The 12139-nt window shown below is 34.9% G+C and overlaps 1 protein-coding gene across 5 annotated transcripts in view; it reads left to right on the top strand.

Moving 5' to 3' along the window:
- The window catches only part of COP1 (COP1 E3 ubiquitin ligase), a 245207-nt gene that overhangs the window by 46872 nt on the left and 186196 nt on the right, over positions 1-12139 (top strand). For 4 of the 5 annotated variants that reach the window (XM_041753668.1, XM_041753655.1, XM_041753649.1 and 1 more), the window contains exon 6: positions 6122-6190. The exons of the other annotated variant lie outside the window; for it this stretch is intronic. In XM_041753668.1, coding sequence (XP_041609602.1) covers positions 6122-6190 — 69 coding nt within the window. The remainder of the gene's footprint in view (positions 1-6121; positions 6191-12139) is intronic. 5 annotated transcript variants of the gene reach the window in all.

Here is a 12139-nt window from a genome sequence, read left to right as displayed (position 1 = left end):
TTTTTCTTTTTTCTTTTCTTTCTTAAAGGTATGTTTTCATTGTCCCCTGGCTTCTTTGTTTTTGATGAGAGAGGGAGAGAGAGGCAGAGACACAGGCAGAGGGAGAAGCAGGCTCCATGCACGGAGCCTACCTGGGACTCCATCCCAGGTCTCCAGGATCACGCCCTGGGCTGAAGGTGGCGCTAAACCACTGAGCCCTTGGGCTGTCCTAATGTTTTAAAGTCCTTTTTGCCCATTCCAGCATTTGTATCATCTGTGAATTTCATTCTTTTGCCTTTTTCTTTTGACTTTCTACCTTCTTTACATGTCTTATAATCTTTTAAATTGTAACTTTGACATTCTATATTCAAGAGTTGTATAGAGACTACGGTAGTTAAAACTGTTCTCCTGAAAGGCCTTGCCTTTTCCATCGTCAGGGAGCAAAGAGTAAGAGATTGATCTCTCTTCGGTTTAATCAGAAATTTAGCTGAGTTGGGGTTCAGTTGTAGCTTTAGTTTCAGTCCGTTGACTTTAAAGTATATAATTGACTTTTGAACAACATGGGTTTGAATTGTGAAGGTCCACTTATACACAGGTTTTTAAAAATAGATACTATAAATATTATTTTTGATGTGATTTTTAATTTTTAAAAAAAGATTTATTAATTTATTTGAGAGAGAGAGTAACAGCGCACGAAAGAGCACGAGGTGGAGAGAGGCAGAGGGAGAGCCTGACACAAGGCTCTGTCCCAGGACTCTGAGATGATGATGACCTGATCCGAAGCCAGGTACTTACCTGACCTAGCCACCCAGGTGCTTCTCCTTGTGAGTTTTTACTTACTTATTTTTTGGGAAAGATTTTATTTAATTAGAGACACAGAGAGACAGAGACACAGGCAGAGAGAGAAGCAGACTCCATTCAAGGAGCCCAATGTGGGACTCGATCCTGGCACTCTGGAATCATGCCCTAAGTCAAAGGCAGATGGCCAAGCGCTGAGCCACCCAGGCGTCCCTCCTTGTGATTTTTTAAAATAACTTTTTACTATCTCTAGCTTACTTTATTGTAAGAATCCAGTGTACAATACACATACAAACTGCATTAATGGACTTCGTTATAAGTAAGGCTTTTGGTCAACAGTAGGCTATTAGTTTTTGGAGGGTTAAAAGTTATACATATATTTTGGACTGTGCTGGGGGTAGATGTCCCCAATTCCTATACTATTTAAGGGTCAACTATAGTATTTTACTTTTTAGTTTATCCCTTTTTTATTGTTACTCTGGGAGTAACCTTTTACATTTTAATCTGAAAGGTATTGGTCACTATTTTTATTATCTTAAATATTTTATATTGTGAATGTGTCTGTATGCTATTAGTTCTTTGAAATTTTAGGTGCTTATTCTGTGTACTATTTATATTGTCACTTTTTATAAATATTTCTCTTATATTTTGAAGCACATGTTTCTGAAATTGTTTCAGGGATTCATTTATGTTATTTACACTTAATTATTAATTTGGTGTTTGTATCTTCTGTTTAACAATTTTTATTAAAAAATTTTCAAATTAAAAACCTTTCCAGTGCAGAGAGGTATATTAATTTACTAATATGATTACGGATTTAAATTTTTATCTTCTATGTGTCAGTTTTTGGTTCATAATCTTTATTTTGTTCAACACAAAGAACTGGAAACTACTTGTAAAAAGATTTGTTATTTAGTCTTTATTTAGAGTAATTACTGTTTAAAAGATTTGTCATTTTTAAAATAGTATTTATTTATTTATTGGAGAAAGAGAGTGATCATATGAGTTGGTGGAGGGGCAGAGGGAGAGAATCTCAAGCAGACTTCCCACTGAGTTCAGAGCCCAGTGAAGGCCTCATCTCACAACCACAAGATCATGACCTGAGCTAAAATCACAAATTGGATACTTAACTGACTGAGTCACTCAGTTGCCACAAGATTTTTATTTTTTTAAAGATTTTATTTATTTATTCATGAGAGACACAGGGAGAGATAGGTATAGAGAGAAGCAGGATTTATTCAGGACTCAATCCCATGGTCCCTGGATCATGACCTGAGCCGAAGGCAGACATTCTTAATCACTGAGCCACCCGGTGCCCCAAGATTTGTTATTTTATAAAAAGATTTGTTATCTAGTCTTAAAGTAATTAGCTTTTTAAAAAATAGCAATATCTTATATTTCTTTATTTTGCTGAGATTTTCATACCCCAGAGATTGTATCAAGGTAAATTTCAGGGTGGGTAAAAGATATATCTTTCCTTCACCTACCACCTATTTTTAAACTCCATTAAAGAATAGAAAGAAATTTTCAAAGAAGAGGTTGGAATTTAGAAATGGAATGATGTCTGATGAACAGATCAGTTTTACAAGATGAATATTGGAGGTTGAGAATTTGGGAATTAATTCCCTTAAAACCATTTGCCCACATATGCTTTCAGATATCTACACGTATCCTCAGCTGTTGAAGGCTGTTATAGCTATGTCTTTATACCAGATGTGCATATCCTTTAGAATTTTTTGGACAACTTTAAGGAAACAGTATATTGATAGAGAAAAATTATCAAATAATAGTGACGTTTGTGTAGTACGGCAACTTGACTCTCATTTGTGGCATTTTACCTGCTTATTTTATAGAGAAAAAAATCTGAAGCCTGGTAGGGGAGACATTCATAAGTTTTTACAGGGTTTTTAGGTTAGAATCCCAGAACTTTTGACTTCCTGACATACCTGGAAAGTTTTTCCTTGTCTTCTGTTCTTTTCCCCTGCACCCTTTTCCTTTTCCTTCTTTTGAAAAACAAAATCTAAGTAACTACAAATTCAAACAATCTTACAACATTTATAGCAAAAATTCAGCAGTCCTCAGCTACATTATTACTCCTTATCCTTAATATTAACTCCTAGAAGCAGTCTTTTCAACTTTTGTTTTTACTTCTTATTCCTTCTTTTTTTAAATTTTTTTAAATTTTATTTATTTATGATAGTCACACAGAGAGAGAGAGAGAGGCAGAGACACAGGCAGAGGGAGAAGCAGGCTCCATGCACCGGGAGCCCGATGTGGGATTCGATCCCGGGTCTCCAGGATTGCGCCCCGGGCTAAAGGCAGGCGCCAAACCGCTGCGCCACCCAGGGATCCCCTTACTTCTTATTCCTAAATACCATACCTGTATTGTTCTAGTTGGAAAAATTTATTCAAGGAAGCATTTCTTCCTCAAAATTCCAGTTGCCCTCCTGTTGAGAAATTACTTAGAGTTAACTGTTCTTGGGAAGATGCACTAATGGTATCTAAGCTCATAAGGCCCATATTATTCATTTATAATGAAATAATATAAAGGCAAGTTAGACTACATCTTTTCATAGGTCTGGCAAGTGTATTTTTTACGCAGTTGAAAGGTTATCCAGAAGCTGGTATCAGAAGGGTATGGAATTGGGACATGAAGAGTTAATTGTAGAATTTACATGTTTAAGTATATTGGGCTTACCACAACATTGCTTCTGTTTTCATAGTGGAGATGTGATTTTTGGTTAGAAAAATTAATTGCAGAAAAGATGAGAAAAATATAGAAAACCAGCGCTTAAGAAAAAAATTGAAGCATATTCCTTTTCAGATGGCAGACATATGCTGTCTTTTGAGACAATTGACTGTAAACCAGATGGGACAAATGTAATAAAACTTGCTATATTGCAAAGAACACTAAGAGTGGAGAATGAGATTTTAAATATATATATTTTTATTCTGTGTTTCTTTTCACTTTTATTCCAGTTTCGTCATTTGAAAATGAGACAATTAGGCTAAATGATCGTATCATTTATGGAAGCTTTTGCAATTGTAAGAAATGCTTAGAGAGTTAACTCCTTAATACTTTTACTTTTTATAGTGGGATAAATGACTTTAAAGGATTACTTTTCAGTTTCTGAGACAGTTCTAACAAAACATATATGGCTATTTTATTTTGATAAAATTGGCTTTATTCCCATTAAAAAAGCGTATTTTTAAATCATCTACTATTTCTTTTATGTATTCTTTTATATTTACATATTAAATTATGGTTTCAGAAACTTGCCATTTACTCCCATTCTTGAAATTATTCTTTTAAAGGAATTAAATTACAGAAGGGATGCCATTTGCTGAATTGAATTCCTAGAGTACTTAATTGGTTCCATTTTCCTTTGAGCTTGAGGCTTTGGGGTTTTTTTCTCCTTCTTTCTACAAATCGGTTGCCTTCTTACCTTATTTACCTGTGTTGTTGATAGAGTGAAATGAAGTATTCAAACTTAGTATTTTGAAAGTAGTTTGTGCACATCCTTTGCAAATGAATTAATAGTGTTGGCTATGTATGTTTCTTTTTGTATAACGATGTTGTCTTTGCTCTCCATCCAAATAATCTGTAGACAGTTCTAGATAATCAGTGTAAAGAAGTCATAAAAGGACAGCCCCAGTGGCTCAGTGGTTTAGTCATCTTGGGCCCGGGGTGTGATCCTGGAAACCCAGGATCGAGTCCCATGTCGGCTTCCCTGCATGGAGCCTGCTTCTCTGCCTGTGTCTCTGCCTCTCTCTCTCTTTCTCTCTCTGTCTGTCATGAGTAAATAAATATTAAAAAAAAAAGTTAAATGAAAGATGCAGAGGATATTTGTCATCACTGTTGGGACACAGAGCCTCTGTGAGTTTGTTCTGTGTGATGGTTTACCTTACTTTTCAGAAATGTATCTAAGGTCCAATAAATACCAGTTTGTTTTGCGGAAAACAGATCACTTTTAAATTTTCATGATAAGGACTCCTGGGTGGCTCACAGGTTGAGCGTCTGCCTTCGGCTCAGGGCATGATCCCGGAGTCCTAGGATCGAGTCCCTCATTGGGCTCCCTGCATGGAGCCTGCTTCTCCCTCTGCCTGTGTCTCTGCCTTTTTTTCTCTCTCTCTGTGTCTCTCATGAATAAGTAAATAAAATCTTAAAAAAAAAAAATCCTAATGTGATTGTCACTTCATATTTGTTCTCCCTTGTTCTTAGTGTCTTAAAATTCATTGACCTATTTTGCCTCTTACCCTTTAAGAAATAAAGATTCATTCTCTCTCCTCGAAGGGGTTAGACTCTGGCAGTAGGGTGGCCTTGCCTTTTTGATATGTGTAATATCTTAGTGATTTTTCAAATTTTGACTGGCTTATTCTTATCATCTGGGAACTTGTTAAACAAAGATTCCTATCCTGTGTTTATTTCAACAAATACCCCAGATAATTCTCTTGCATATATAACAAGGTAAATTAAACTTTTATTAATCATCATTATTTATTTTTGTTTGATTTGGAAGTGATTTACTGGGCATTATTCTTCTTTTCAAATATAAAGGAATTAGAATTACCTTTGATTATAAGCCATCTCATTCCATTTTTAGCTTTTGACAATTCTTTTTACATATGTTCATTCATCAGGTTCATCTGGAATTCCTTGGTTCTTTCTGTGAATTTTAACAGTAAAGGATAAATATTTATATCCAGAAAATGTCAAGTTTAAAGTTATCTTTTATCTGTTACATGGTTGTTTCACTTACTGATTTGGTTATTTACTTCTACTACTTGATTATGTTAAAAGTTTTGTTTTTAAATGTTTGATTTTTGACTGAAGTTTTCTATGGAAATATATTCTCACATCTGTATGAGTAGGTAATATCCACAAATAGTAAGTTTAATTTCTGAAAGGTATGGATTCATTCTCATTTACTATGTTTCTTATTCATAACCCTGCAAATGAAATTCTTACGGAGAACGTGATTTTAGTGTCTAGGAACTACCGTGATTCCACTGTGATTTTTGTTTTGATATTCTGTTAGTTTGGTTGGAAGAGAAAGCTAGGACAGATAATAGAATTGCCATTTCCCTTAAGTAGTTTTCCCAGCATGGTAGATGAAGAATGTAATTTAAAACACCTGTTTTTTAAAATTAGTTTTAGTTTTGGGGAAAATGGCTTGCTTTAAAAAATGCCATTTAGTAAACAGCGAAATGGATTAAATAGAAGTAATAGGCCAACTTAAATGGATGCATGAAGTTGCTTCATACTGGTTATACTGTGGTGTTAAAGATAATATGGAACTCATAGTTATATTTTTAAAAGAACAATTATAATTTTCTATTATAGGAATCACATGCAGCCCAACTACAGATCCTTATGGAATTCCTCAAGGTTGCAAGAAGAAATAAGAGAGAGGTATTATTATTTTGTATGTTTTACCTAATGTTTCATTTACTATTGCTGACTATTTCCATTTTCCCCCATTTTTGTAAAGGCATTTCATGCTAGAACGTTTATTTAAACATTTAAAAAACATTTTAGTTGTAGGTGGTTTTTAACTCTTTGTTATTATAACTTCTTTCACCTTAGAACTTGATATTTTTAAAACCCCTTTTTGGAGAAGTACTGAAAAGTTTTCTGTAGGATTGAATACAATGACTTACCTCAAAGGAATAAAGAACAGCAAATAGAATTATCAAATGACAGCCTACCCTTCACCCTGCAAAGAGAATTTAGGAAACTTTAGATAATAAAGTCCTAGGTAGAGTCTTAGGTATGGCAAAAATGCATGCTGGGGGAAAATACAAGTTGAAAGTAGTTACCTATTTACAACCTGGGAACTGTAAGCCATGAAGGATAGCTAGCTAAAAGATAATTTTTTAAATTAATAACCTTATACTCAGAATGTTCTAATTTAATGTTCATAAAATTCCTCAGTCATTTCACACTTACACAGAATATGGGAAAAATCAAAGATAAAATTCCTTTGTTATGGGGAGAGTGCTAATATAACTTTGAAAGTAGTTTTATATTTAAATTCCTAACTGTCACAAATCTCTTATATTCTTAAGTTGTCTGATTATGATGTTTTTTAATCATTAAAAAATGTATGTAACATCTATAATGCGCTAAATTCTAGGCTATTATTTTTGAAAATAAAAAGATGAGAGATGTGTTTTGATGAAGTACTGTTAGTGTACATTGTCAGAACCTTTACATTATCTTAGTTTGGTATTTCCCTCCTTTTTGATTATTTATGATGTCTAGTTTTAACTTTTTCTTATTCAAATTGGATTTTTCTGTACTGTGATATTAATAGCTTTTTTTTATATGGTTTATGACTTTTTCTCTTATCCTTAAGTTTTGCTGAGCTAATAATTGTGATTTTAATATGTCTATTAAAAGCATAGCTTCAGTATAAATTTAAAATTTATTCCTCATTATTGCTTCTTAGCCTTTTGACTAAGATCAAGTGTAAAATTTATTCCTTTCAAGTTTTTTTTCTTTTTGGGTGGGTACTTCTTAAATTTTGGTATGCATAAGTATCACCTGAAGATCTTGTTAGAATCTTAGTTCTGATTAAGGGTGTATGTTTTGGGGATGCCTTGGTGGCTCAGCAGTTGAGCATCTGACTTTGGCTCAGGGTGTGATCCCAGTTCGGGGATCGAGTCCTGCATCAGGCTCCTTGCAAGGAGCCTGCTTCTCCCTTTATATATGTCTCTGCCTCTCTCTCAGTGTCTCTCATGAATAAATAAATAAAATCTTTAAAAAAAAAGGGGTGTATGTTTTGGCGCCCCATAATCTTCATTTCTAACAAGCTTTGGGTGATGATGTTGTTGGTCCTTGGACTACACTTTGAGTAGCAAAGCTGAAAATGTTATATATGGAAATTAAAAGAGGTACACTCAACATCTTTTTGGTATAGAAAATTCTTTGGAAAAGTGATAATTTTTTATATTCCATACATACTTCCCAACGTTAAAACAGAATGTGAAATGGTTTTACAATAGTTCCATATACTTCATTCTGCCTTGACTTCGAACTCATTGGAAGTGGGATTTAAGTACATGAGAAATTATCTCATAATGTCTTAAAAAAACCGGGGGAGTGGAGGCAGCCTGGGTGTCTAAACGGTTTAGCACCACCTTCAGCCCAGGTCGTGGTCCTGGAGACCCGGGATCCAGTCCATGTTGGGCTCCCTGCATGGTGCCGCTTCTCCCTCTGCCTGTGTCTCTGCCCCTCCCCCCATCTCTGTCTCTCATGAATAAATAAATAAAATCTTTAAAAAAAAAAATCTCATAATGAATGAGTAAATGACTCCGTTAAGTGTACAGTTGAAATATGAGGATGTCTGAGGGTTAAATTAAATGGCTGGTCATTATCTTTGTCCTGAATTATTTAAGGTTTTTATTAGCCCCTAAGGTTTTTCACTGCTTTTCTGGAGATCTATTAATACTTGCAACAAGAGTGCCTGGGTGGCTCAGTGGTTGAGTGTCTGCCTTTGGTTCAGGTCGTGATCCTGGGATCGAGTCCCACATCAGACTCTCTTAGGGAACCTGCTTCTCCCTCTGCCTAGGTCTCTGCTTTTCTTTCTCTCTCTCTCTGTGTGTCTCATGAATAAATAAATAAAATCTTTAAAAAAATGCAACAAAATTGTACGATTTGAAAATGTCTCAGGTAATAAGGATATAGTATATAACTAAAAAAACTCTGAAGATTCTGAGGTTAATACCCTGTTAGCAAGCTGACAAATAAGCCTGTCACAGTTTTATTTGTGTTTATTTGTGCTGTTGGTTACATGAGACTTCTGGACTGGAGATAGAGGACTTTATTATAGCACATCTGGCATGCCCGCTGCATATTTGCATCTTATCTCTGTCCCTCAAGTCCCACGGGGGTGATGTAGAGAGGGGCTCAGGTGAGTGCTGCACATAACAGTGGATTTATGTAACAACTAAGGAACTCTCAGCTTAGGAAATTCCAGTCTTTTAAGGGATTTTCTGGAAAACCTGTCTAGTCTTTGCCTTTTAGGGAGATACTGTTTTTATCATATTGATCAGAAAACAAATCTGCTCTCTGTCCTGGAAAAAATAACTATTTCTGTCTTGCCAGAATATTTGCAATAGAAACATCCTTGTAAAGATCATTTGGAACAAAAGCTATGACAGCATGTTCAGAAATGGGAGAGATTGATAGAAAGTTGTTTCCAAACTTTTTTTTTTTTTTTTAGATTTTATTTATTTATTTGTGAGAGACACAGAGCACGAGGGAGAAAGAGAGAGAGAGAGAGAGAGAGAGGCAGAGACATAGGCAAAGGGAGAAACAGGCTCCATGCAGGGAGCCAGACGGGGGACTCGATCCCAGGTCTCCAGAATCACAATCTGGGCTGAAGGCGGTCCTAAACCGCTGAGCCACCTGGGCTGCCCAGAAAATTGTTTCCAAGTAAATAACTCTTCCTCACGAGTTTAATTTGTTCTCTTTCTGATGTGGTGACTGTTGGCCTGGAATAATACCTTCTAAGATACTGCTTTTGATCATAGAGCTCTTAGTATCAGTGTTTCTATATTTTTGTCATTAAATGTGTGGGTTAATTGTGCTATAGAATTTTACAACTTGGTTTTAATTTGATCCTTGTAATTGAATGATTCCTTTCCCCCTTGAACCGTATTTTTTAATAGTGGGCAGTTTAACCAAGAAGTACACTAGTTCTAAGTACTTCTGGATATTGGTGCCTTTTTTGTGCACTGATTATATTGTCATGAATACATTTTGGTTTTTTTTAACGTACCCATGATTGAGTGATTTTGAGTATTTTAGGTTTAATTATACAAGAGAATCTGAGGAACTAGGTTAACAGAGTTTTACAAATCTGAAAATTTATTACTAGGTTCACAGACTAAAAATGTAGCAGTTACTTTGATTGAATTTCATAAATTTCTTCATAATTGGAGTCAGGTACAGTAGTGCTTTCTAATTATAATAAACTTTAGCATAGGGGCGCCTTAGTGGCTCAGTCAGTTACCTTTGACTCTGGATTTTGGCTCAGGTTGTGATATCTGGATTGTGAGATCAAGGCCCTGTGTCAGGCTTCATGCCCAGTGAGGATCCTGCTTGAGATTCTCTTTCTCCCTCTGCTTCTTCTCATTGCCTTCCTCCCCCTTGGGCACGTGTTTTTTTTTTTTTCTCGCACCCCCCAAATTTTAGAGAATTAGTTGATTAATATCTCATAATTTAGTGAATACAGAACGCAGTGAGTGATTATATTTTCTTGGATATATTACAAAGTATTTGCATGCTTAATCCTCCAAATGAATATCGTTGTTAGAAGTCTTCTGTTGTATAATTTATATTTGAACTTATTCAAACAAAATACAGGCTGATAACTTTTGAATGTATTTTCCTAAGATTAACATTCAGACACTGGAAATTAACTTGTGATGTTAGACTTATTTTTTGGGGGGGTTTTGATAAGTGTTTTTTAGATATTGATATATACCAATCTAAGAAGTTCAATCTGCATAAATTTAAGATACATATTTACTCCAATGTCTATCCCATCTTGCTAGTACTTTAGGGCTATTAGAATTTTACATTTAATTTTTATTTTGTGTTATTTTGTGTTGTCCCCTACTGACTCTTTTTCAGATATTAAGAGAAAGGCACATAATAGGCATTTGCATTAGTTATCGATTGCTGTGTAGCAAGTTATGCTCAAATTTGATGACTTAAAACATTAAACAGTTAATATCTTAGAACAGGAATTATGGTGCAGTGTAACTGAGTGCCTTGGCTCAGCATTTCTACCAGTTGTTGGTAGAATCAAGGTGTTGGGTAGAGTAGCAGTGACCTCAGGGTTTGACCAGGATAGGGATGTGGGCGAGGGGTTGGGGTGACTGGGTGACGGACACTGAGGGGAACACTTGATGGGATGAGCACTGGGTGTTATGCTATATGTTGGCAAATTGAACTCCAATAAAAAAAATATACAAAAAAGAAAAAAGGTTTGACCAGGGTAGAAACCCTTCCAAGCTCACCCATTTGCTGTTAGATAGGAATACCTATTTCTTGCTGTAAGGGCTTCTCCACAGGTAGCTTTCTCCATGATTGCTGGCTTCTCTCAGAGGGAACAAGCAAGCAAAAACATTTTGAAGATAGCAGTTTGTATAGTTCTTGTAACTAAACCTTGGAAATTACATTCTAGCATATGTGCTATTTTCTGGTCATTAGAAGGAAATCATTAAATCCAGCCCACACCAAGAGGGGGAATTACATGAGGGTGTGAATACTAAGTGGGGATCTTGGAGGCTATCGTAAATTCTACCTACAACAACATTTAATAAGTTATATGTATTTAAGTGTTATTCTTCATAGTCTGATTGAACAGAGGGGCTTTGAGTTTCTTGTAAAAGCCAAATGTGTATCCGGATTTATAAAATTGCCTTATATTTAATTTGACTTAATTTTAAAATATACTTATGGACATTTCTGGTACCTGTGTAATGTACTGTAATAGGATAGTTTTGGTAAGTCTTGGTTTCCTTTTGGTTTTGTTTGGAATTCCAATGAGCTAATTTTATAGTGTTTTTATGTGAAATAAACACAGAAAAACCCATAAGACAAATTTATAGTTAAAAACTTTATGGTAGAGTGACCATCCATGTAACCAACTATCCTGACTAAACAGTCAGGTAAGATAATTGCTGGCACTTCTGAGTTACTGCCTAACCTTTCCAGATTATAGCTTTCTCCCTGTGTATTAGGTGGTCAGTATTTTGATATTTATCACCTTCCTATTTTTCTTTATTCTTTTAATGCCTAAGTATTTATAAGCCACTTTTTAAAACTTCAGTAGATTTATTTCTGTAGCATGTAATGTTGGTTGTTTTTCTTTGAGTCGTTGTTAAGGTTCATCCATATTGTTGTATATGGCTGTCATTGATTAATTTTGTGTATAGTATTTTATTAATTGAATGTACTCCATTTTTGTGGTTAATGGATTTTTGGGTTCTTTTCATTTTGGTCTATTCACAAAGAATGCTACTATCTTGTATTTGTACCTATGTATGTATGTATGCATATATTTCTATTGTATGTATATAGGAGTGGAATTGGTGAGTCATAGGACATATATATATCTTCATCTTTAGTAGATAACAAACTTTTCCTAAGTAATTTTATTAGTTACTCTTCTACAGGGTTTGTATGTGTGTTTCTATTATACTGTATTGTTGGTAATACTTGGTATCATAATAGATCTTTTCAGTTTAGCTAATCTTGTATGTATTGCTGTTCTTTGTGGTTTTAATTTGCATTTCCCTAATTCCTAATGAGGTTGAGCATACTCTGGTTTTTTTGGCCATTTTA

Source organism: Vulpes lagopus, chromosome 1 (genome assembly GCF_018345385.1).
Source record: "Vulpes lagopus strain Blue_001 chromosome 1, ASM1834538v1, whole genome shotgun sequence".
Taxonomy (NCBI): Eukaryota; Metazoa; Chordata; class Mammalia; order Carnivora; family Canidae; genus Vulpes; species Vulpes lagopus.
This window is presented reverse-complemented; position numbering and strand designations above follow the sequence as displayed.